The sequence below is a fragment of the Bactrocera neohumeralis genome, chromosome 4 (genome assembly GCF_024586455.1).
Source record: "Bactrocera neohumeralis isolate Rockhampton chromosome 4, APGP_CSIRO_Bneo_wtdbg2-racon-allhic-juicebox.fasta_v2, whole genome shotgun sequence".
Classification (NCBI taxonomy): domain Eukaryota; kingdom Metazoa; phylum Arthropoda; class Insecta; order Diptera; family Tephritidae; genus Bactrocera; species Bactrocera neohumeralis.
Window position 1 is genome coordinate 60,373,423 of NC_065921.1, and position 27,647 is coordinate 60,401,069.

The following is a 27,647-nucleotide window of genomic DNA, read 5'->3' on the forward strand; positions in this document are numbered from 1 at the left end:
TGATGTCATTGTGTGTGTGTTAGAGCGTGGTGTGCAGCGAAGAAAATGATGATGAGTGTGGGGAATGTGGCGTACCAATGTTGCATACCAGGATGTGTGGGATGGTGTTGACGGGCAGAAGTGGGAAGGCTGATACCCATTTAGCCATCCTGGCCCCCCTAGGCAAAGTTTTAGCCTAGTAGTCGCTGGAGTTGTTGCAGCGTAGCTACCACGTTGCTGAGACCGGTTGGACGGCGCGTTTGTGGCCTAGTACGCTGCCGCCGTGTTACGTTGTGGTGGTGTCGCGGACGCGAGTCGTCCGGGGTGGTTATTGGCCTTCGCTGTTGCTGCCGTTTAGAACGTCGTTTACCCCCGCGGTTGCGTGGGGCAGAGTGTCGCCCGGTCTCGGGGCTGGTGATGCGGTGCAGCATAGTGTGGTGTGGAAGCATACACATTTGGCACACATAGCCGGACGTACACTCTTGTGTGGTATGCGTAGGCGACAGGCAACTCAGGCAATGTCCATGGGCCCGGGCAACCTGCTGGCGTTGCTGAGGTGGCATTCCTTTAAATATGCCGCAGTGTGGCAACCTGTGCGAACGACAACATAGAGGACATCGGTTGCGAGGTAGCTCATTTTGTTGCGACGTCGGAGTTGCTCGGGTTGCACTGCGTGCAGCGGCTGACGGCACTGTTGCCGTGATGGTTCGCGGCGCTGGTGTTGGGACAGCCCCAGGGCGTGGAACGTGGACCGCCGAACGGACTGTTGGCATTGGGTGTTGTTGCCGCATCGATATCCATATTTATCTATAGAAGAGGTTATCGTCATTAGATATTTGTTAAATATAGTAGTGAACTATGTTGCCACGTGGTGTGGCATGAGTGGGTCGTCATGTGGATCGACCCTTTTACGTTATTTTTGGTTTTAATAAATTATTGTTTGTGGTATATTTGGCGGTTTTTATCGGTTTATTGTTTACGGTTTATATATCGGTTTTTTCGGCTGTTGGCAAAAAACATAGTTTAACGACCGGCCTGGTTAGTGTTCCAGTTTGCGTGCGGAGATCGACTACGCGAATATGACCGTCGGAGCTGTAGTAAAGCTTCTCTATGCGGCCAAGCCGCCATTCGGTAGGGGGGAGACAATCGTCATTGATCAAGACACAATCTCCAAGCTGAGGCGCTTTTTCTGGTGTTTTCCACCGGTACCTTCTGTGGAGGTCCTTTAAATAATCTTCTTTCCATCGGCGACTGAATTCATGATGGAGAATTTTAATTCGTTCCCATCTGTTTAATAAGGAGAGCGTCTCCACGCCTGGCTCAGGTGTGGCCAGGATGGGCGCTCCTTTAAGAAAGTGGCCGGGAGTTAGTGCTGTTAAGTCTGAGGGATCTTGCGAGAGAGCTGCGAGAGGCCGTGAGTTGAGAACGGCTTCGATTCTAGAAGTTAACAAGGTCGTGAATTCTTCATAATTAAATTTATAGTTGCCAGCTAGCTTCTTGAAATGAGTTTTGAAGCTTTTTACAGCTGATTCCCATAAGCCGCCCATATGAGGGGCGCTTGGGGGGATGAACTGCCAATTGATACCTTGCGGAGCGTATTTTTGGACAATGTCAGGTGAGACTTGTTTCATGAAATCTACAAACTGTTTTTCTGTAGCTCGTTGTGCTCCGATAAATGTTTTGCCATTATCGCTCATTATTTTTGCTGGAAAGCCACGTCGTCCGACGAAGCGGGCAAATGCCGCGAGAAAAGCCTCCGTCGTCAGATTAGTACACAGCTCAAGGTGTACTGCTTTTGTCGTGAAACAGACAAAAACAGCCACGTAGCCCTTCATTAGGGTGGGAGATCTTAGCATGGACGCCTTTATCATAAAAGGCCCAGCAAAATCGACACCTGTGGTGGTGAAGGGCAGAGCGAAATTGCAGCGTTCAGGTGGAAGTGCTGCCATAATCTGGGTTCGCATTTTCTGCTTATGCATAGTGCAGATCTTGCACATGAAAATGCACTTCTTTATTTGGGGCTTAAGTCGGGGTATATACAATTCTTGGCGAACCATATGTTGCATGAGGCGATGTTCGGCATGGAGCATTAGTATGTGGATATATGCGATGAATAAGGTGGCAAATGGACACCTCTCAGGTATAATTATAGGGTGGCGTTCATTATATGTTAGGCTTGAATTTGCAAGCCGACCATTCGCACGAAGCAGACCTTTCGTGTCTAGAAATGGATTTAATACTAAGAGTGAGCTCTTTTTATCAATCGGCTTCAGTTCTCTTAATAATGATATGTCGCGGCTGAAGTAGCGCGTTTGGGTTGATGTGATAAGGGCGATTTTTGCGTTTTGCAAGTCTTGGTGCGTCAAAGTATCGCATTGGGGATAGGTTGCCCCTTTAACTTTATGCTTGAGTCGCTCTATGAATCTGAGCATATAGGCGACTACTCTGAGCGCTCGGGGGAACGATGAGAATCGTTCAAGGATGTCAGTATCATCCAGGCTTGTATGATAAGTGTCGATTTTTCGACTTTCTGGGGCAATTATGTTGCGCATGGGCGATTGTGGCCAAGAATCGGGAGATTCTGTTAACCAACGGGGGCCATTCCACCAGAGGGTGGAGGTGGCGAGATGCAGAGGTTTGCATCCTCTTGTACCTAGATCAGCAGGATTGTCAGCACTGGCTACGTGTCGCCAAGTGGCTGATCCTACTAGGCCAAGTATTTCAGACGTTCGGTTAGAAATATAAGTTTTCCACGCATGTGGTGGTTTTTCCAACCAGGCTAGAACTATCTCGGAATCGGACCATAAATATAATCTGTATTTCGCCATATTTAAGTGGGTCTGCACCATTGAAGCCAGTTTTGCTAGTAGCAGAGCTCCACAGAGTTCAAGTCGTGGTAGACTTATCGTTTTTAGAGGTGCGACTTTTGCTTTTGCCGCCAATAAGTGGCTTGTGGTTGCAATATCGCTTTGTGTGCGCACATAAATAGTGGCACAATATGCCTTTTCAGAGGCGTCGCAGAAACCGTGTAGTTCCACTTTGTATTCGGGGGAATAGTTAACCCACCGTGGAATTTGTATCTGCGTTATGTCGTTCAAATTATTAGCGAACTGGGACCATTTTTCTAAGCGAAGAGGTTTCACTTGTTCGTCCCAGTCGGTTCCGTCTAGCCATAATTCTTGGATCAGGATTTTCGCTTGTATCATAATTGGCGAAAGCCATCCTGCGGGGTCAAAAAGTTTTGCCACAGAGGAGAGAATTTGGCGTTTTGTAATAGCGGATAATGCGGATATGGACTCAGTCGTGTATGAAAACTGGTCCGATATCGCATTCCATTGGATGCCTAGTGTTTTTGTTGTACTTTCCTTTTCAAATATAAGGAAATTAGTATCCAACAAATGGTCTTTAGGAATATTTTTTAAAATATTTGGGTGATTGGCTGTAATCTTTTTTAAAGGAAACCCTGCGGTATTGAGGGCATTTATTACCTGTGATAAGGTCTCGTATGCTTGTGGAAGACTGTGGCTTCCAGACAGGATATCGTCTACATACGTTTGCGTTTTTAAGACTTGTGTTGCCAGAGGAAATTCTGACTTTGTGTCTTCTGCCAGTTCGTGGAGTGTACGAATGGCTAAGTATGGAGCACAGTTTACGCCAAAGGTTACTGTTTTTAATTTAAAGTCGCGTAGTGGACTATTGGCAGATTTTCGGAAAATAATCCGCTGAAAATCTTGATCCTCTTTATGTACCAGTATTTGTCGATACATCTTTTCGACATCCCCATTGAATACGTATTTGTATATACGCCAGTTCAATATGAGGAGCATTAGATCTGGTTGGAGTGTGGGTCCCGTAAATAGAATGTCATTTAGGGAATTCCCCGAGCTAGTGGTTCTGGAGGCATTGAAGACCACTCTGACTTTTGTTGTTTTTTTGTCAGGCTTTACTACTGCATGATGTGGCAAGTAGAAAGAGTAATATTTGGCTCTTATGATTTTTTCACATGGGCTTACTTCCTCCATGTGGTCTAAATGGAGGTATTCTTCTAAGACACCATCATAATCTTGTTTAAGCTCACCTTTTCTAAGTAGGTTTTTTTCCATACTTAGAAACTGCTGTATTGCAGAGGTGCGAGAGTGACCTAAGGCGAGTGTGTCTGGAAATTGTTGTTTTAGTGGTAGTCGTACGACATACCGACCATTAGCTGATCTAGTAGTTGTGGCTTTATAAAAGTCTTCACAATACTGATCTTCTGGTGTTGCGATCGAAATGGGGGGGGGGGGGGGAGCTCTTCTAACTCCCAAAATTTCCTTAATTGTGAATTAAGGTATTCGTTGGATATTTCTTCAACTTCAGTTGTCATGGTAGAAACTGTTTCAGTAACTAGTCCACTTAGTATCCAACCGAAGATAGTGTTTTGAGCTAGAAGGGTGTTTGAGATTTTTTCAACACCTTCTAGTATAATTTGCGGTATAAGGTCGCTGCCTATTAGGATGTCTATTTGAGCTGGCTTGTTGCAGTTGGGATCTGCTAGAGTCAGGTGTGAAATTTTATCCCAATGCTTGCTATTTATTTGATAGCTTGGAAGCATGTTTGTTAGTTGCGGTAAGACAATAGCATTTGCTTGAATGCGCTTATCCGCTTGGGGGGAAATTAGGGTAATGGGGCATATTTTGTTAGAGTTTTGTACTACTCTTCCGCCCATTCCCGTAATTTCAAATTTTGCTGGCCTTGTTGGCAATTTTAATTTATTTTGTGCCTTAGACGCTATAAAGGATCGTTGTGATCCTTGGTCTATTAAGGCTCTAAGTTTAAACAGTTCTCCTCTGTGTTCGATGGAGACCACTGCTGTTGGTAGTAATACCTTACTTTGATTCTCGCTGTGTAGCGTTTGAGTTTTTAATGCCTTTGAGCAGCATGGTGTCTCATGGCAAATTTCGAGATTTTGTGTTTCGGGAGTTGCTGTTGCAACTAAACCCGTGGCTTTTCTTGAGAATGCGTTACTTTGAGGTGTATTGGGAGACATGTTGTAATGTAACATGGAATGATGTCTTTTATGACAATATACGCAGTTGAATTTGCTTTCGCAATTAGCAAGAGTGTGCGCGTGGGACAAGCAGTTTGTACAGAGTCTTTTTGACCTGACAAAGTTGTTCCTTTCGTTTATATTTAATTTTTTAAACTTCTCGCAAGTTTTGAGTTTATGCCCTCCTTTACATAGTTCGCATGACGTATATTTGTTCTGTTCAGATGTGAACGATTGTGCTTTGAAAAAGCTTCTATTTAAATTGTTGTTGTTATTGACTTGGGGTCTGTTAAAGCTTCTGTCTAGGTCGTGTTGAACGTTTTTAGTTCTGACTGTTTTTTTATCTACCCTTTCCGCAATTTCATATTGGGTAGTTAAGAAATCTTTCATTTGCTGCCACGTTGGGCAGTCTCTTCTTGATGAGGAGCCATAGAAGTAATGATTTTTCTGGTAATGCTGCGGTGCATATGTTTACCAGAATAGGGTCCCAGTTGTCTGTGGGAACATTTTGTGTCGATAGAACCGACAAACAATTTGAAACAGTGGATTCTAATTTTATGAATTCTTCACTTGTTTCTTTTTGAATTTTCGGCAAGTTCATGAGCATGGTTACTTGCTTGTCGACCAATATTCTTTTGTTTTCATATCTTGCTTTCAGAGCTTCCCAAGCCAAATTGAAATTGTCATCACTTAATGCGAACTGTTTTACTATTACGCCTGCTTGACCTTTTGTTTTGTATCGGAGATGATACAATTTTTGCGCTTGTGATAATTTTGGATGGTTTATGTACACGGCTGTAAACATGTCCCGGAAGGACGGCCATTGTTCATAACCTCCATGAAATATTTCCGTATCACACGCTGGCACTTTGAGATGAATGCCTGTTGCCTCTTGGGCTTGCACTTGTGGTAACTCTACTCTACTGTGGGGAGTAGGTGCAATTGACTTTATAAGTTTTAATTGATCTGCGATCATAATTTTTGTGTCTTCATACTGGTCTAAGCAGTTTTCAAATTTGGCGTATGCAGAAGATTTAAAGTTTTCTGGTAGATCTGAATCGTCAGTATCTACAATTGTGTCATATGCAGCTTGGAGACGTGTCCAAAAATTTTCTATCGTTTGGCTTTTTATTTCTAGCGCCGATTCAGAATTGTCTTGAATCGGCGAAGAAGCAAATCGAGTGCAGTATTTTATTAGACAGTCACTCTCAGAAATGAATTTAGAGTATGAAATGTCTTTCCCCCTCTTTTGTTTTGTAGCACCTTGCTTAGAGCGTGTAGCTTCTGCAGGTGTACATGGACTCTTATCGTCAGAGATCATTTTGGGAATTTTCAAGAATTGAGATGTTTTAGATTCTTTTGAATCTATATTCATTTAGAAAATGTAAAATTGTAAAATATTTGTATATTTTTCTTTCAGTGTATACTGAGAACTTTATTAACCGAAAACTCTTTTATGTAAATAAGAGTTTTTTGTTTCCGATAAAATTAATAAAACCCGCGTTTATAGTTTTTATTACTCGCCGTTGTATTTAATTGCGATGTCGTTTATGCTTATTATTATTATAATTATTATTATTATAATAGTATCTATATATATATATATATTTGTTTTTTTTTTATGTATTGCGAGTATTTATTATCTTCCGGATTTATTAGTATGCCCTCGTACGTATGTGACGGAATGGGTCAATACCTTTTGTATATATGTAAGTATGTATGTGTGCGTTTTTATCTGCTTGTACTTTCGCTTTAGTGGTTATGTGCACTTCTCTTGTTCTTTTTCACGAAGAGAGGAATTTTATTAAAATTTGTTTGCCTGTTAGGACTTTGAATATACTCGTATGTATGTAATGTATATGGTTTAAGTATATAAACCTGTATTTCTTCAGAAGAAAAAATTGTTATAAAAAGTTTATTTTTGCGAAATATTGCAATACGTTTTTATAGTTTTGATTCTTATTTTTAATTGTTCAATTATATCCTCTGTGTGGGATATATGTATAGACGTTTGTACATACAGATAAGAGCAGGCCGCATATATATCATATGTATGTATGTCTGTTTTTTTATTATTTTCGCGGCAGAATAAACAGAAGAAGAGAGAAACTGTAATGTGCAGGTATTTAACCTCTGCACTTAAATGTAAGTATATGTATGTATATAAATAATTTAACGTATGTGCTAATGTATATTAACAGTGATATATATGTATGTATATATGTATGTTTATACTCTCTCTCTCTCTCTTAATGTTTGCTTTATAATTTTTATTGCGCCTATTACTTCCTTTGAGCAATCCAGCTTACTGCTTTAAGAAGCAGAAGAAGTATTGCCGGAAAATTTACAAGTAAATACTTGAATACTGCGATAATATAATGAATTAATAATTTTTAGTGAGTGGTTGCATAAACGAAGGTACGTGGGCGGTACAATACCAAATTTTGCTCACTTTTTTTTTGTTTTTTAATATCGGTTTTTTTAATTTATACCGTATAAAAAATATTTGAAATCCGTTTAAATAAAATGTTGCTTAAACGGTTTTGTATGCAACCGTAGCTACTAGCAAACATACATACATATATACATAAAAATTAATACCAAAAAATGGAAACGATACAACTCACTTTGATTTCCCTTAGGGGTTTTGGGTTATACCAGAAGTGAGTGTGAGTGTGTTGTCCAGTTCCTCCTCTTGGTTGGATGCCAGCTGGTTATTCCGCCTTCTACTTTCCTCTATTTCTTTTTTGTTTGATTTTTGTTTGAATTCGCGCCCGTATAATTTGTTGTAAGTGAGTTTGTTTTTATTTAGCTTTATATGTTTAATTTAGTTCGCGCCCGTTTGGTTTCTTTTTGGTTATTTTTGTTTTCCTTTTATTATGTGAGATATATGTATTCTCTGATTTGTTCTTTTATGTCCTAAGCACTGCTGTCACTGACACTTTCTTTTTTTGTATTATGTATATAATGTGTATATTAATTTTCTTTCACTTGATTTTAAGTTTTTAGATTTAATTATTATTATGTTTTGTTTAAGTTTTTGGGTCACTTTCCCATATGTATAATATATATATATATATATGTATATAAATATATATATATTTTTTTTTTTAGTTTCCGTAGTGCCTTTCTTTTAGGCTCGAAGGACCATGTAAAGTTTTATGTTTCACCTTTCCCGCACTCACCGTATCTATATTTTTTTTCCCAAAATTGCGATTAAAAATTCGTTTTCACTGCACTTCCAGTTGTTAGTAACTTCTGGATTTATTTTCTTATAAAATTACAAAACAAGGATGTGTGAAATTAACCCAAGAGATTCGCGAACTTTTAAAGTAATATAAGTAAACTTTCTATTTGTTCTCGCAACCTAGGTATGTATATGATAAACTTTAATTTTTAAATGGGTGGCTCGCACAATAAAATGTAAAAGTAAAGTATTATTATTTAACTTGATGTTCGCCGAAAAAAGGGTAAACCTTCGCCAAAAAAGAAACGTGTCGATCGGGTCGATGTCGTAGCGCCAAAATTGCTTTTTGATCAGTTGTCTGTCTTTTTGTACTTTTGTTCTTTTGTTCGGCGAAAGTAGTTGATGGTGTGTGATGTCATTGTGTGTGTGTTAGAGCGTGGTGTGCAGCGAAGAAAATGATGATGAGTGTGGGGAATGTGCGTACCAAGGATTGATTTGGACTAAACATAACTAAAATTTGCAACATTAGAACTAAAAAAGCAAATGCTAGAATTTGAACAGCGCGACCAATAAAAATGTTGTATTTTAGTTATTGACATTGAAGTCTGTTAGTTATTTTTTTAATAATTACTGATAATTATTTATTTATTATATTGTTAGTTTAAATGCATTGTTTTGATTTAAAGACGTATTTTGTGTTGCTGTAATAGTTTTTACTTTTTATTACATATATGTACTTACAAATATACATAGATATGTATGCACATGTGCAAGAGGCTAAAGTTTTATATCAATAATGTGAATTTTAATCAAATAAATGTGAAAATGTGAAAAATTAAAAAGTTTACTTTATTTAATAGTGTTATATGTTTATAAAGTAATCATACTGTTTTGTATTTGATTCCTTAAACGTTTAGCAATATTGGTTTTATTCGCATTTCCTATGGTTTCAGTAGTATAAGTAGCATCGACTTCTTCAACTTCATTTGCTATATTGGCAGGTGATTCCACATTAAAAAAGAGTGCAAATATTATGAAGAGCACAACATACGTTTAAAAGAGCACTTTTTCTGGGGCATAATGTAGTTCTCTAGCAGCTAAAGGGCATCGGAACCGCGCTTTTAATACTCCAAATACTCGTTCGATAAGGGATGTGGCTTTTGAAAATTTTATGTTGTAGTAACTTTCAGCAGAGTTTTCAGTAGCATTTCTGTATGGAGTTAAAAGCCTTAGCTCAAGCGGATATCCAGCCTATATATCGCCTATAAGAAAAAAATTATGTTAGTAAAATAATTGATGCATATAATAGCTATCGAGTAAAATTAACGAATGTGTATATGCTCACCAATAATACGACTTCCTATTTCGCCATTCACATAGTTGGTTTTAAATATTGGCGCTCGCTTGACAAATTCCACACATGTGAACCATGACACGCCCCAGCAAGCCGACCGTTAACGGCTTTTATCATCATCTTATGATCACATATCTAGGATTTGGAAACAATATTTATAAAAAAACAAATATAAAATAAAAAACAATTGCCTTACCACCATAGCGTTTATAATATGCTTTAATTTCTTATTGAAATATAAATGCTCATTAATTGCCGGTCATATCATTTGGATGTGAGTACCATCCACCACTCCAATTACACTTGGAGTTCGAGACATTGAATTTCGTTTCGCTTCATTTTTCTCCTCTGAAGACATTGCAAAAGTTATGTGTTTTGGACACAGCATTTTCTCAATTGCTTTACAAACTTCAAACACACAACACGAAACTGTTTGTTGAGCTAGTCCTGTATGGTGATCTTGTCCAATACCCTCCCTGCTCCAAAAACTTTAAAGTTTCCGCTAATTTCACAATTTCCAACACATATTTGAACGATTCCTTGCTTAAGCGAAAGTTTTGTACGAAACTATTTACGAGTAGAAGCACAAACAAGTTTAAAAAATCGCATTACACTTTATCATTCAAACTTACCTTTTTTCACTAAGACTCATCACATTAGACTTGTCCTTCATAATGTTCTGCTCAACTCGTTCATTTTTTGTGTTTTCCTCCCATAACACAACGGAATCCATATATACACCTTTTTTATTGATTTAAAATTACTGCATCGCTTGAATTACTATTATTTAAACCTTTTATATATAAAACTTTTCAAACCAATTTAAAACGCTGCGCAATTTGAATTATGTACGTCTGTCAATTTTCTACACTTTTTCAGTTTTCTGTTATTTATTTTGCTTTCATTCTCCTTCGTTTCGGTCAGTAATGTCAACTATACTGCAAATATGTCAACGGGAAAACAGTGCAACACTGTTTACAATGTAAAAGTGTTACAGAGTACCGATTGCCCTTTTCAACGTAATTCACTTTCGCAACGCATTGCTATTCGTAACGCCTTACAGAGTAACCCCCCTGGCATCGGTTGCCAACTCAAAACGTTTGCTAAAATCCGGATACGTAAGCACTGGAATTTCTGTAATTATTTGTTTGAGTTTTTCAAATGAATGGAAAAAATTTTTATAATTTATATTTAATTTTGCGTCTTTCTTTAGAAACTTTACCATCGGTTACCCCAACATTTGCGAAATCCCTAATAAATTTGCGATAGTAGCCGCACATACTGAGAAATGATTTTATTTGTTTAACGGATTTTGAAATCTTTAGTTCCAAAATAGTTTTTATTTTATTTGCTTTTGGTTTAACGCTTTCAGGTGTCGAAATGTGACCTAAGTATAGGGTTTCTTTTGAGAAAAATTTACATTTTTCGATATGGATTTTTGGTTTCGCTTCTCTTAACTTCGCTAAAACTTGTTTGATACTTGTAACATGTTTGTCAAAATGTTACAAGTGGAAAAAATAAGTTTATCGCCTAGATAAATAACCCAAAATTTGTTCATAAAATCTTTCAAAACACTGTTAATAAGTCTTTGAAACGTTGCTGGAGCATTTTTTAGGTCAAAAGGCATCCGAACGTATTTATAATGTCCGTAGGGGGTAGAAAAAGCAGTTTTCAACTGGTCTTCTTCTTTGACAAGGATTTGGTGAAATCCTTTTGCCAAATTTATCGTCGAGTTGTCGTCTAAGTTTATCTAGTATATTGTCGATGTTCGGTATTGGAAATTTCTCGTCCGTTGTAATTTCGTTGATATTAGATGGATAATCTTTTACAAATTTAATCGCGATGTTATTTATAGTAATACTTTCTTTTTCCCTCAAAGCTGGTTAATTTCCACGACATTGTTGCATCTTTCTTAAAATATTTTGGTAAATTGGTAATAATCTTAAAATGAATTTTAGTGTTGCGTCAAGCGACAAAATATATGTATATTTAAACCTAAAATTAAAATTAAGTAAATTGAGTTAGAAAAATTATAAAATTTTGAATTATATTCTTGTATACTTACCTTAATAATCTATTTGTAATACTAATATGTATATTACATACCTCAATATAAACTTTTACAATAGTTAACGAAAGTTAAAAATTATTGTACTTACCCCTGTTTTCTGTAGTACATATTAATATTACCACTAGCTTAAGCCGTTAGTTTTAAGATTTAGGCTAAGCAACTAGATGAAATGGAATAAAGAAGTAATTGTTATTTGACCGCAATCGAGATCGCACATTTTTCTATATGTAGCTCTATTAAGGGTAATGTTCCTTTGAGCCTATAACTTGAAAATTTTAAACTTGGTTTCTATCGATTTCATCAACTTGAGCATAATCTGTATTCATTAGCTCACTTCTTCTAAAATTTGGGCTATTATTATATTGATTAGAATTTTGCGACCGAAACTTATTATTAATTTGACTTGAATAACTCTTTGTCTCTTGCCTTGGCAAAAAAACTTCTATTTTGATCAGGATAGAATTTCTGAAAATTTTTATTATGATATCTGAAATGTTGTTGATTTATTTTGTATTCTTGTTAATCTCTGCTATAGTTGTAACTTGAATCTGTATGTCTACTTTGTTTTGCATAGTTGTAGTAATCGTCGTTAAAGTTAATACCATTACGCTTATTCTGATTACGAATTAAACATTCGCTTTCTAATAATTTATAGGCATCTGATAAACAATTTATGTTCCTATTTATAATTAGCGAAGCCAAATTGTGGTCTATATTACTCAAAACGGTTCTTAAAATAATTTTTTCATTGTTTAGAGGACTATTGGTTTACTTACATCGTATTCAAACTTTTCGTTTAATTTATATAATATATTTAATAATAATTCAAAATAAATTCTAATGTTAGTAAATGCTTGCTGGTAAAGTTGATAGTATGTTTCCTTAATGCCGAAAGTTCTGATTAGAGTTGCTTTGATTTCAGTCCAGTTTGCATCTGACGATAAAGTATGAATATCATGTAATGCCTTAGCTTGAATTTTATTTCGGATTACCCTTCGGTATACATACGAGTATTCGCATGCTGTTGGATCTGTATACAGCATTGCCAGTACGGCATCGACTTCTCTTAAAAATGAAGAGAAAGCATATATGTCGTCTTCACGGAATTCGTGAACCCTGTGTGCATCTTTCACAGTTGCCAGACTGTTATGTTAGGCTACGTAGTTTATAAATAACTGTATCTTTAAGAGTTACTTTCGGTTTCACAAAATTGAGCTGTGTACGCTCAAAGTGGTGGAGTGGCAAAGGGGGGCGGCGTTGACGTGGTACAAAATTGAGAAATCTTTTCCATAACGAGTGCGCAAGTAACGGTAATGAAATGTGTTCACAACAAAAACATAATTCATTTTGTTTTTGGATTTATGATTATGCTGAATCGAGCTTGTTTTGAAGTTTTAAACTTAATTGAAGGTCTTGCGGAGTTTTAGCCGGCTACGAGGTTCAGAGCTTTAAGAAAAATAGTGTCTTTTGTTAAAAGCTTAGTCAGAAACTCAAAAATCGTGAGTGTTTCAGGCATATTACTATAACAAAGGCCTTTCAAGAGATCAGAACCCTTGGGAAAGACACCACAAAATTGTGGCTACGCTTACGTTATCTAAGGTGGTTCTCTCAATTACTATATATAATTAACTAAAAGGTCTGTAACTCTTGCTTGAGATTTTCATTAAGGTTAAAAGTAGCACCTTAAAATGTATGCTTACAAAATGTGTTAAAAGACCTTAAAGCCACTATCCAGTATCGAATGTGATAATCTTGAGAAAACTACCTTATAAACTCAATGTTCCGGTTGTGAAAAAAATACTACTGTGATCAAATTGTAAGATGAATTTTTGTCCATTTCATCTCTTTCAAAGTAATCTTCGCCCGCTGCAATACACTTATACCAACAAATTTTCCGTTCATCATAGTACTTTTAAAAATTCTCTGTCGTAATGGCCATCACGCCTTCTTCGATTCATTTTTTATATTCTCAATTGAGTCAAAACGGTTTCCTCAGAGTTGTCATGTGAATTTGCTGAATAGCCAGAAGTTACACGAAGGTAAATTATGCGAATACGATGGTTGCAACACGATATTAGTTGAAAATGTGGCGAATTGATCTCGAATAACCAATGCAGTATGAGGTAGTGCATTATCGAACTTCTTTGTTCAATAAATTCAGACATTGTAAAAATCGAAGAATGCTGCTTAACGAGCCTTCATATGTATAATAACCATTTTTCTGAAACAAAAGTACCTCCTACCCCCGCTGTAACAACGACTCACACAGGTCCAGCACACTGAAAATTCCCGAATCTTTTTGGGGTCTATTAGGGCCATGTGATTCCTATTGAAATACATAGATCCAAAGACCTTGTTGCTTCGTCTACAGATTGCCGTGCAGTTTAACATTAGGTGCTCAGGAGCTTACGCCGCCATATCGCAGAACCGACAGTTTACGCAAGATGCCAGGGCCATATAAAATAATGTAGATAACGAGTGTAAAATTTGTCTATCGAAAGATTACTATCAATGACTTTGTCTGGCGTAGGCCTGGACACACCGACTTATAACAAAAGCTTTTGCTTGGAAAATGCTTCGAAAACGTCCCATAAGTAGGGAAAGTTTGTTGCGTAATTCTGCGATCCCTGTTCCAATTTTTTTCGAAGTTATCGAGCCGTCAGTATACCACTTAATAGGGCTATCCCTAAGCATAGAGTCATTTTAATCATTTTTACTGCCAAGGGTAACTACACTTCATTGTGAAGTTTACTCGTTTGCTAATGCTGTCAACTATTTAATAATTAATATTAAAATAGTAAAATGAAGGAGGGTCGCTAACTCCATACTAAGAGCTCTTGGGCTCCTGATATTTTTAGTTATTCTTTGCAAAGTTTTTGGTGACAAAATCCTCGTACTTTTGACGTTATTGACAACATTTGGTAATTAGGTTTTCCCTAACGAAACCGCAACAAACAAAAAGTGAATGACGATGAAAGGCAGAACTGAAAGGTAAAGGGCTATGAAGAGTAAATTAGTTAAATCGACGGTGAGACGGTGACAAAAAGCCGACAGGCGATAGGAAAAGCATGCTGAAAGGGAAATGCAAATGTTAAGGGGAGTGACTAATGAATGAAAGAAAGAGTGAAAGTGGGCGAAGAAGACTGCTAGTGAGAGGGGGAGAGAGCATGTCAGCAAAAAGAGTTGTAGAGGGAGAAAAACAAACATTAATACCGCAAGGGACAATATTTTCTTCGAACGAGCTGACGCCTGTCTCCCTGCCTTTGCCACATTACACTTTAGCGATTATTAATGCTAGAAGCTATTGCAACTTGACTTATGCTGCTGCTACTTGGAAGGTATTTCAATGTGGAACTGATTTTTTTTAAATTGGAGGTCAATCAACTACAATTATGTTTTTGAACCATGAGAAACAGCTTTCAAAAACGGATATGTGATCTTGCAGATTTAAGAAAAACCCATGAGAACACGGTAGAACTGGTATTGGGTTTTCGATCTTACAGTTCCGCTACAGGTAGGTCTGCAGCCGTCTCGTTTACATGACTCGGCTGTTTAACTCAACGCTAAATTTGCCTATTAAACTCTCGATACCTTCAACATATTGAATATAAACAACACAACAGACAACAAAAAATATTAAAGAAAAGTTCTAACTTTTTAAAAATGCTATTTTTTGCTTAAATTTTCAAAGAGACCAGTTTTCGTTTCCAGCTTCAACCTTCTTTCTTAGCAAGCTTTATTTGCTTAAGCCGAATTTATCATTGACGCTTCTGGAAGGTAGTTTAGGAAGTTGCTATGTCAATCAGACTTATTCAAAAGAAGGAAAAAAAAATAAAGAGCCCGTGTTAATTTTCTGATCTTTTTAGCAGTTAATGATGTACTGCTGAGTCATGTTGTAGGGATTATCATAGAACATATGTATATTTCTGAGATCTCAACTTCCGAAACTAAGTAAGGTAGCCAGATGGAAGCTATTGATGTTCACCTATTCGAATAAACTCGGAAATTTCTCATGCTGCTTGGTACCGTTTTGAACTTCGCTCTACCACTATAAATGCAATGCCTTCTACTACAGCACCCACCGAAAGTCATAACCACGGCAACCAGCTCAAGCATCGAACTCACCAAAAAGACTGCATTTCATCAACAATAGTGAGTAACTGTGCAACGAAATGGCAAACAACCAACAAGAACTGGCGGTTGTCGACCAATGGCCAACTCTCAGCCATCAGCCATTAAATTACCACCGTCAAGCACCCTCTGCTAGTCGCTAGCAACCAAAGAGCGAATCCTTAAACTTCGTCAACGTCACTCTACACTATCCCTAAGTTCACTAAGTACTCGGGATATTTTGTCCTTGTTTGCCACTTGCAGCCAGTTGCAATTGTTCGGCAATAGTTTGCACGCGACTCAAGTGTCTCTTTGGGGATATTAACTTTTGTTGATGCGCTTGAATGTTGGTGCGTTAACCAGTGTGAGTTTAGGTGGAATGAACACCAAGTGAATGGTTTGAGAAATGTAAGGTCGGGTGACAGACGTTTTAATGTTTTGGAAAAGACCTACGTTTAGTTTTTGATTTTACTTAAAGTTAACGCATAAATAGAGAGTCGTCTTAGTTGAGCTCTTTTCGCATGCGCTTTTAGTGCGAAACTCATCAGCTAGGTGAAATCGGTTTTATTGTTTCGCTACTTTCCACTCTACCTTAGCTATTAATTTGTCTTACGTCGTTATACATCACACCGCCAGGCTCGCTCTCAACAAGTACGCAGTATTTACCCGTACAGTAACGACAAGAACACCTTGGGTTGGGCTGTTATTAGTTGCAACTTCCTAATCGTTGGTGAAGGAGAAATGTATGAGGGTCTTGACTGGTGTACAATAGATGCTGATGCCACCAACTTGGATTCAAAGTCGATTGGCATCTCTTTCAAGAGCAACTACTATAGTGAGTGAAGAGGTTTCAGACTCCGTTCTACCATCATTATGATTTCATTACATCTTCCTTTGCAAATGATCGTCTAACCGCTGCACAGACTGCTTGCCCCTAAGGCTCTGCTTTATTAAGTCGTCTCATTTGGTCAAATCACGTCTAATTATATTCCTTTCAGCCACTGTAAAATCGGCTCTACTAAATGCGTGGACACAACTTGTATGGCGTGATAAAGAAATAGTCCAACTATCCCACTTCAGCTGTGAAGTGCTTTTAGTCTCAACCTCCAGCTTTACCACGCTTTCAAGCATCCACCAGCCGAATACCGTCCAATCTTTAAGAGACTGGAGGAGAGGAAATCTCTGTCATTCCTTTAGGTACTTTCTGTACCTCTGTCTTAGCAAAGAATAGATCTCTTCATTTCTTACTACAACCCATACTTAACGTCTCCACGCAAATAACACTCGTACTTACACTAGTATAAGTTACACCTCTTCTTTTTTAGTCATACTAAAATCTTAAAGTGTCCCAATGAGACCACTTCATTCCCTTCCATTACCTACTGTGCATCTTCTCTCGTCAGTGGTGCGCTCCACCATTGCCACATGATTTGAGTCATTTTTGTAGACAGTTATTGCTTATGTGTCTGTCCACTTCGGCACGAACGGCCAACGAAGTGCGCACTTTACAAAGTGTTAATGTTATTTTCAGAGTACTGGTGTGGATTTTTGCCAGTGATCAGTAAATGTTGTCGAAAGATTCACTAAAAATTTTAATACAATTAATAATTAAGAAAACAAAAACTTTGCTGGGAAAAGTGCGGCTAACTTTTGATGACGATGGCGAAAAAGTTGCAATAGAGGATCTAAAGTTTAAAAATGTAAAGTAAATTTTTTGAGACCACCTCAAGTTTTAACACACATGAGGGCTTGGTCTTTGCTTATTAAGAAAAGGAGAGTATTAAGCTTCGTGGCACCGCGCATATATAGTTTCGATGTGCTTAAAATATTCTTCCTATATATGGCTATAAATTCGGGCTCTCGTACGATTGTTAAGAATATATTTTATAATTACTATTACCTTGATTATTCTAGCCAACGTTCCTGATTATACCACTGAAAGAAACTAGCTACATATACTTAACTACTTTATTGATTGATCATTGAAGTGTCAAAATATGGATCTATTTATTCTGAGAAACTTTTAAAACTAACACGTATTCCTTCGAAAGATCGTCAAAGTACATATTCGGCTTATAGATTGTAGTTTTAAACAGGATGATTCTCTCACGTTTACCTTCTTCCATATAATGCTGAAAAAAATAAGCTGAAAACCGTCAATTTCCATTAAAAATGGAAGTACGCAAATGTTTTAAAATCTTAAAAACAGCGACATCAGGAATAGCCTCTTTATAATCCACTCTTCTGTTAGTGTTGTGGTGAACGACTAGCCCCACAAAAAATGTTAGTTTTCTGAAACGTTAATGGCAGCTGATATTGTGAAAAGTTGAGGGTCATTGAGACCATCATAAATTCCGAAAAATTTAAGCTCCCTCAAAAAATCATACCAACTGATGCAACTTGGATGATAAGTAGACTCGTTCTAGAATGTCAAAAAAAGTCTCCATAAGATGTTTGCGGCAACTCAAGGACGATGACGTACCGAGGTGTAAAACGCTTCCATGATTAAGCGAAAACAAAAAGATGGCATTTTTCGGGATGCAACTGTATAAGCTCCAAACGTGGATCAGCGATTTAACGCCAAGCATTTTTTGATTAGATAGCTCCTGCAATTGATTTACGAAATACACGTTACCTCAAAAGACAAGATTTCCGAAGAGGCTTATTAGCGAAATGTTTTGTGCCCAAAAAGTTTAAAAATCTAGGTATATTATTGATCGTACACTATTCAACCTCTAACGTTTCAAAAAAGAACCGTGCGTTTTTTTTTAAAAAAGTTGCTCAAGCGTTTAAAAATCACCCGATACTTAACTACTTTATTGATTGATCATTGAAGTGTCAAAATATGGATCTATTTATTCTGGAGAAAACTAACACGTATTCTATGTGCTCGAAAGATCATCTCTCTTCGGCTTATAGATTGTGTTTTAAACAGGATGATTCTACACTCACGTTTACCTTTCTTCCATATCTGAAAAAATAATATGGACCGCTAAACTGAAAACCGTCATAGTGCTATTTACTTTAAAATTTAAAAATGTAAGCGGGGTACGCAAATGTTATTAAAATCTTAAAAACAGCGACATCAGGTTAGCCTCTTTATTATATAGGAAAAAACGTGAAAGAGGTTAGTGTTGTGGTGAACGAGGTCAAGATGAAGTAGCTGGCGACCACAAACAAATGTTCCTCTCGTTTTCTGAATTACGTCACTGTTGGCAGCTGTATATTTGAAAAGTTGAGGACATGTTCTGTCTCGGAACCATCATAAATTCCGAAAAAATTTAAGCTTGGAAATCAAGTGCAAAATAAATCATACCAACTGATGCAACTTGTAAAATAGAAAGCAATTGATAAGTAGACTCCGTTCTAGAATAACAAAAAATTCTCTCCATAAGTCTCCTGGTCTGTTGTGCGGCAAAAAAAAACAAGGACGATGACGTACCGAGGTGTGAAAACGCTTAGAGCATTCGAGAAAACTTCTCTCGATAAGGCCTTGGAGTCGTCCGCGTGATCGATGAGTAACGGCGAAGATGGAACCGCGAACTGTATAAGCTCCACGGCTACGTGGATTAAGTTAAGCGGAGAAAAAACAATGCATCCGCTGATTAGACCAGCTCCTGCAATTGGGATTTACGATACACGTTACCTCAAAAAAGATAGAGGCGACTAGCGATGTTTTGTGTTCTCAGCCTAGACCTACCCACGGTTGTTGCCAAAGAATAAATCTAGGTATATTATTGATCGTACACTATTCAGGCAAGAAATATGTAAAGGGGATGAAACCTTACATTTGCTGACGTTGAGCGAAAGCCGCAGATGTCTAGATTTTTAGGCTAGCCAATTAGATTTTTTCAAGCTGGAACTCTAACAGGTATCCTGGCACTATGTGCTGAAATTAGCTCATCTCTCTCTCCCTGCTCTCTCAGGCTCTGTTATCAAAGTTACTTCTTACACTCATCTTAATACTTTGCCTTTGCCAGATTCTCTAAGTAATTATCTTTAATTGGAAGTTAGGAAAATATGCCAAAATCGGTCTTTTATCGGGCAGGTGAACTTCTAATGAGCTCAGCGAGCAGCTATTAGTGCTATGAATGTTCATTTGAGCCATGCTCAGACAATTTGCTACGTTTGCGTGTGGAGCTTAGCGTTGTCCGAAATCTTCTTCGGCAAGGTTCAAATTTTTATTACCAATAATTAGGTCTCCCCACTCTTTCAGCCAGGCCTCTCTCCTGTTTTTCAAAATAATTTGAAATTTTCCCTCGACTTAGGCCTAAGCACATTGAAGTTTTCCATTAGTACCTTAAACAACTTAAGTGTGTACGATTTAGGAATACTTATTTAAAATAGCTTCTTAAGCTGAAAATGGTCTTTTAAATATATGTTCCTTTAATATTTAATATACCTACATTCGTATACATTTACATACTATACGAGTATGAATCTCTGCATTTCTCCCTGTGTCTAACAAATCCATACATACATATCTAATCTTTAAATGGTGCGACCCACATACGCAACGCTTAACGCCCTTCAATGCACAGGCGGTAAAAGTAATTGGACTTTATATGCCAAAAGTGAGGCAATGAATCTCAACACGCAGAGAGTTAAATGGGATTGATAAATGAGAAAATGGCTAAAGGAACTTAAAAGAAAATTAAGGTGAAGCGTAGAACCAATAAAATTACTGCGGCGATATAAGGTAGACTAAGATGAACAGCAGTTTTTTGGTAAGTGTGTAGTTTAAGACTGAGCGCATAGCGGTGCAAAGAGATCAGTGGTAAGGGACAAATAAATGAAAGCAAATTCAATACACTAAAAAGAACTTTTGAAGCGAGAAGAAAAGAAGACTCTCAATATATGACAAATATAAGTTAGAATTTTGGGATAAGAGACCAAGCTCCGCCTTCATTAGTATAATAAAATACGACGGAAGGCTGTTGTTAGACGCAATTCGGAATACTTCTTTGAAAAAGGAAACGATAGTTTTTCCATAATTCCGGTGAGATAAACTTCAAGTTATTAATATGGCTTCTTTCAAATTAGTTGGCAGCTAAGTCTTTAATGACCTTTGTCCACCGCATTGTCTATTGCTTTCGTTTTCAACCACTCCTTGCTGGGCCTAGCCTTTAATGCCGAATCAGCACGATTGGCGTCCACCAGAAAGCAAAGCAAAGCTCTCGCCGGTTGAGCCGATGTCCTAGGCCGCTTTTTTTCTTTGTTCTCCTTCAGATTGAGTTTTATTTTCAGAATATGCAAAAGTTACTAGGAAGAAAAGGACCTCTGCTCTAAGAACTAGTTATTCTCACCCGAGGCAATGCTGGCAGGGACGTCCATTGCCCAGTTAGTATCCGCATGGAGGATGTATTTACAAAAGATTTCCGCCGAAAGGACTATCTCAGTTAAGATAAAGGACAATCAGTAAGATGAAGGACAGTCTCGAAAAAATAGCCGCAAAACAGTTAGAGGTTTCATCGAGTTTTTGTAAAAACAAAATAAAAATTTAAGCTTGAAAATAATCACAGAAATAATATTTAAAAAGGTTATTACAGTACCATGGGCTTTTAAACTAGCTTCTAACGAATCACAGGACTTATGCATGGCCTTTCTGATTCGAAAAATGTTCCGAAATTTAATGTTGTCCACCGAAAAGCGAATCGCTTAAGAAAAACATTGTTCCAATCCGCTATATGTCTTCATTGCTAACATTCTAACAGCCTTAATAACTTAATATTGAAGGCATTTTATATACTAAAGTTGTATGCCATTGGCAATCGATGGCTCATTGAATAAATACGAGTCCCACAGCGAAATACACGCCCACAATCGCACAAAGAATGCGGCAAATACGCATAAGTACTGCAAGAACAACACAGAAGACTCGTTTGGCGCGCGCCAAACGCTTCAAGCCGCAATAAATAATCAGGAAATCGTTTGGCAAAGTCTATACGACCGAAAGCGAGATGGGTTTGCGAAAGTAAAATGCGCGCATGCATGTGTGTAGTTGTTATAATTGGTACTTTAAAAAGTTCTCATGACGTACAACGTAAGGCCAAAACTTACTATATTGGTTGCCGCTGGCTGGTAACAGTGAAGAGGGTTCAGTGAGACTGTGATCTACCTTCAGGCGTCAAGCACCACTACATATGGAAGCTGTAAAGGAGAATATATTTATTGAGGTATTTATTATAATTGTCTTATATAAACCAAGTTTCATGAAATTTTTTTTTTATATAAGTCCACATTTTTAAATAAAATCAAATAATCAAACATTTCTAAGGTGTACTCTTTTTTTGTCCGCTACTGTATATGCCAACAATTGTTTGAATAACTGTTTGTTCTTTTTCTTTTCCTTTTAATAATAGAATTGTTTGATTTTTGTTGTTATAGCGAAAAGTTACGCTATAAACCGATAGAAGCAGAAAAAGATAATAATGGCTTTCGGAGATGACAATAGAAGATGATTGAAGGCTTTAAGAAATGAATTACATATTGATGATTTGGAAATGAAAAAAGGTTTATAAAACTGCGAAAATCAAGATGAAAAGAGGAAATGTGGTTCAATGGTAAGACCAAAAGAAACAAGAAAGACGTAACGAGAACAAAACAAAATGGTACAATATTAATTTACAAAGTATTGCCCAATTGATGTTTCAACATTTCTCCATCTTCCTGGCAATTTTCGTATTCTATTTCAAAGGCACTGTGGCAGTTTAAATGCCAAAAATTAATGAAGCTTGATTTCTTGTTTGATGTGATCCGCATTCTAAAGTGGGCTTTTTACATCAACCCGCCTAAATAATAGTTAAAAGAGGCAAAGGGTGAACTATAAGAGCGGTGAGCCTTAACTTCCCAGCCAGTAACAGTCATGGATTGGTCATTAATGATTTTTTGCCTTTGCAGTCAACGTAATGTATTCATATATCATTCCTATTCACAATCCGACACAATCACGACTTTATTTTTTCTTTTAATGTATCCGGCTACATTTAAGCATTTTGAAATGGCTGAAAGAACGCCCACAATGACAGTAACTAGCCAACGCATGTTCAGAATATTGGAACAATGGAATAATAACCAATTAAGAAATCTCTTGGAAAAACACAACGAAATAATTAAAATTTCAATAGGTAAAGAAAGTAGAAACTGTGGTATAGATTTCTAATAAATTTTTAAAAAAATTTTCTTCATGATTGCAGTGAAGAGTTTTCAATAGAAAAAGTATTCGAAGTAGTTGCCAAAGTAAAGCACCAACTTTTTATTTTGCATTAGTCATATGCAATATCTAACAGACTATAACTTATATATAATATCACCAATATATAAAAAAATATTTAAATATTTTGAAATCCGTATCGCGATGCGTGGATCCCTCTACGAATAACTTATGTAGCTATATGACGGCACAAGGTATTGAAAATAATAAAAAACGGTGCAATTTTTATTAAAAACTAGCTGACCCCGCAGCCGTTGTCCTGCGTGAAATTATTTGTTTTGAAATGAAAAAAAGTTGAAATTATATTGTGTCGAATATGATTTATTTTCGATTTTTCTACATTTTTTTTAATGTAGCGCAACTTAATCAACATGTTTTTTTGATTTCTGTTCTGGTGCGTAAATATAAGGAGAAGATGGGTTTCCAACTCGTCAACACGCCACGTATATCTGGCCGTGTGAAAAACATAGCATTTCCCGATTTCCTTGAGTCCTGTTTATTGTCAACGCAAGGGAAATTTTCCCTGGAAATTGAATACGTTTGAACTGAAATGGCTGTCCCTTGTATTCGATAACTGCGTCATAATCAGTCGGGTTCCATTATACAGTTTCGGCGCATGAAGATTGTGAAACGTAATAATGACAGATCCAACTGTGAAACGCAATTTGGAAATTTCACTGGATAATTTACGGTTTCGTCTTCATTGTCAAGATGATCGATCGATTTATATGAGCGCAAACCTCCCAGAATTTGACTTTGAATCTACCAGTTTAAGTCATTATCATCGGTATTTTTGGCAGCTAAAATTGCGCGTGCACTCAAGCAATTGCAGTCACGATAATTTGACCAATGTTCGGAAAAACATTCGAGATGGGTTCATCTTCCGTTAAAGTGGCTTGACAAAGGGAAAAACTGGAAGTATCAACCGAAATGTGCCCATTTCCAATTCTAAGCGAATACAATGTAAAATGTCGTCGACAATGTCATTTTTTCGTATCCCATAATTAACGCGAATTTGAAGGCTGATATGTCGAAATGATCTTCGCGAAAACTATGCGAACTTCAGTGGCATGCGAAGTAACTATCGCATTGTCCTTCGTCTGTTTCCAGTGATTATCATGTTCCAGCAAATGCAACTGCTGGCATGCTTCTCAAAAAGTTGGACACACTGTACCATTCACAATACGCAATAACTTAAATGAAGTTGAACCGCGAGACGCACAACAGTCGGAAAACTTTCATGAATTGCAAAAGTAAATATCCTACAAAGCGCTTTATTGCAGTTCACATATCGACCCATTTGATACTGCTGATCTCGTATCGTTCGAGGCCAATAACCACCATGTTGCTTTCTTTGGTGACGTACATACTTGCAAACATATTTGATCGATTTCACCAATCTACAATATTCAACATTGACATGAGTTTTGAATGTGTATTAGACAAAAGTGGCGAATATGGCACGATCCATGTGTTGTCAACTTCGATGTGTTGTTAACGTCGATATTCACGCCTCTAAATGCTAAATGTTCTGCCATTGTCTTCTGGTGAGCGACGATGATACAGTATATATCCATCATTTCCCATTTCCGATTCCGAAAGAAAAGCACATGAGTAGTGTTTCGTGCATTTATTGTCAGACATACAAACCAAAGTGGGATTGTAAGCTTGTTAAGGTCCATGAACCATATTGGTTCCCACCACTTCGTATAATTCTGGATCTATCTCTGAATCAGGAATTTCCGCTGAAATGATTTCATCAATTTGATCTGGTGTAATCACCATCCGCATCTAAAGAAGAATGTGTGCGTGCGGCAAACCTCTTTTTTGCTACTCAAAAGAATACATTCATCATCTAACAGCACCATATATACCATAGGTTGCTTCAAGATAAAGACCATCAAACATCGCAGCTATTGTTTAAAAAGTCGTACTGTGATATCGTTACGATTGCTAGCTGATTGACCGCGATCCATAATTCCGCACGTATGTCATCGCATTTTGGGAGTACTTCTTGCCTTTCCTTGTGCTGCCATACGTTGATGGTAAAAAGAACGCCGACCAATATTAGCGCGACCTCTTCGTGGCTTCGTAACAAATTTCAATCTGCAATTGACCTCTTTGTGTGAAACACACGTAAAGTTTTCACTGAATAATTTTCAATAATTTTTCCTTTGGATAGCCAGAATAAAAAAGCAAGCGACCGCAATTGAACGACGATTCAAATAATTTACAAATCAAAATATTGAAAATCATAACAAACAAAAATTTAAAAAAATGTGTATGGAAAATGTTACTTTTTGGAATTGTCCAATTTTCTGACTTCTCTTCATGAAAAGTATAAGGTATTTTGTTTCTAAACCTTTCCCGATCCACAGCAAACAACCTCTGAAAATTTCATCAAGATTATTTCAGCCCTTCTCTTAGCGTTACTAACAAACAAACATTTATTCGTTTGTATGGGGATAAGAAAAGGGCTGTTTTTAGGTGTCTTCCGGAAATTATTCGAATTTTTCTCGCCGTAAAAACCATCTTTGCACTTCAGCGAACATTTAAGAGAAAGAATTGGCCAAATTGGTCAAGGCGTTATTGAGTTATGCGCGTACATATAGTTTGACGATTCATTTTTATTTATATAGACATAGATACATAAATACATAGATACATAGATGTAGATGTATTGCCTATTTATATTTAAATAAAATGTTAAGTATCTTCAAAGATACAATGAAAACATTGAAATGGTTGCTAGTAAACATAGTTTCTTCAGTTTTCTTTCGACATTTTATAAAAAAAAAATTGACAGAAAATTAAAAAAATAATGAAGCAAAACTATCTTTTAGCATCTTTGTTTCAAAAACTCGATTTATTTCGAATAAATACAGACGTAATAATTATTGAACGTGTAGCATTCATCCGCGATCCATCAATCATCAATATAGATAGATCCGGATCCAAATATCACAAAAATTGAAAATTTGACAGAGCTCGTACACTCCATACATTATCACTCAAAAATGGATGTAACTTATACGCCACGTTGCACATGAGTCCTTCTCTTCTTCTTAATTGGCGTAGACACCGCTTACGCGATTATAGCCGAGTTAACAACAGCGCGCCAGTCGTTTCTTCTTTTCGCTACGTGGCGCCAATTGGATATTCCAAGCGAAGCCAGGTCCTTCTCCACTTGGTCCTTCCAACGGAGTGGAGGTCTTCCTCTTCCTCTGCTCCCCCGGCGGGCAATGCGTCGAATACTTACAGAGCTGGAGTGTTTTCGTCCATCCGGACAACATGACCTAGCCAGCGTAACCGCTGTCTTTTAATTCGCTGAGCTATGTCAATGTAGTCGAATATCTCGTACAGGTCATCGTTCCATCGAATGCGATATTCGCCGTGGCCAATGCGAAAAGGACCATAAATTTTTCGCAGAATTTTTCTCTCGAAAACTCGTAACGTCGACTCATCGGGTGTTGTCATCGCCCAAGCCTCTGCACCATATAGCAGGACGGGAACTATGTACGACTTATAGAGTTTAGCTTTTGTTCGTCGAGAGAGGACTTTACTTTTCAATTGCCTACTCAGGCCAAAGTAGCACCTGTTGGCAAGAGTAATATCAATATCATCGGCATACGCCAGCAGCTGTACACTCTTATAGAAGATGGTACCTTCTCTATTTATTTCTGCAGCTCGAACTATTTTCTCCAGAAGCAGGTTGAAGAAGTCGCACGATAGGGAGTCGCCTTGTATGAAACCTCGTTTGATATCGAACGGCTCGGAGAGGTCCTTCCCGATCCTGACGGAGCTTTTGGTGTTACTCAACGTCAGTTTACACAGCCGTATTAATTTTGCGGGGATACCAAATTTAGACATCACGGCATAAAGGCAGCTTTGAAATCGACGAAGAGGTGGTGTGTGTCGATTCGTGTCGGGTCTCTTACAAGATTTGGCGCATGGTGAATATCTGGTCGGCTGTTGATTTTCCAGGTCTGAAGCCACACTGATAAGGTCCAATCAGTTTGTTGACGGTGGTCTTTAATTTTTCACACAATACGCTCGATAGAACCTTATATGCGATGTTGAGGAGGCTAATCCCACGGTAGTTGGCGCAGATTGTGGGGTCTCCTTTTTTATGGATTGGGCATAGCACACTTAAATTCCAATCGTTGGGCATGCTTTCGTTCGACCATACTTTACAAAGAAGCTGACGCATGCTCCTTATCAGCTCTTCACCGCCGTGCTTGAATAGCTCGCCCGGCAATCCATCGGCCCCGCTGCCTTGTTGTTCTTCAGGCGGGTAATTGCTATTCGAAGTTCTTCATGGTCGGGCAATGGAACGTCTGCCCCATCGTCATCGATTGGGGAATCGGGTTCGCCTTCTCCTGGCGTTGTGCATTCACTGCCATTCAGCAGGCTGGAGAAGTGTTCCCTCCATAATTTAAGTATGCTCAGGGCATCGGTCACTAGATCACCTTTGGAGGTTCTACAAGAGTATGCTCCGGTCTTGAAACCTTCTGTAAGCCGACGCATTTTTTCGTAGAATTTTCGAGCATTACCCTTGTCGGCCAGCTTATCAAGCTCTTCATACTCACGCATTTCGGCCTCTTTCTTCTTCTGTCTAAAAATGCGTCTCGCTTCCCTCTTCAACTCTCGGTATCTATCCCATCCCGCACGTGTAGTGGTCGATCGTAACGTTGCGAGGTAGGCAGC

At 37.7% G+C, this 27,647-nt stretch overlaps 1 protein-coding gene across 1 annotated transcript; it reads right to left on the minus strand.

The window, feature by feature from the left end:
* Window positions 1-612: 612 nt before the first annotated feature.
* Window positions 613-3,552, minus strand: LOC126755807 (uncharacterized). The gene is made up of 2 exons (XM_050468532.1): window positions 1,407-3,552; window positions 613-786 (listed from the first exon to the last, which is right to left on the minus strand). The coding sequence occupies exons 1-2, from the start codon at window positions 3,183-3,185 to the stop codon at window positions 613-615; spliced, it is 1,953 nt and encodes a 650-aa protein (XP_050324489.1). The 5' UTR covers window positions 3,186-3,552.
* Window positions 3,553-27,647: the final 24,095 nt, after the last annotated feature.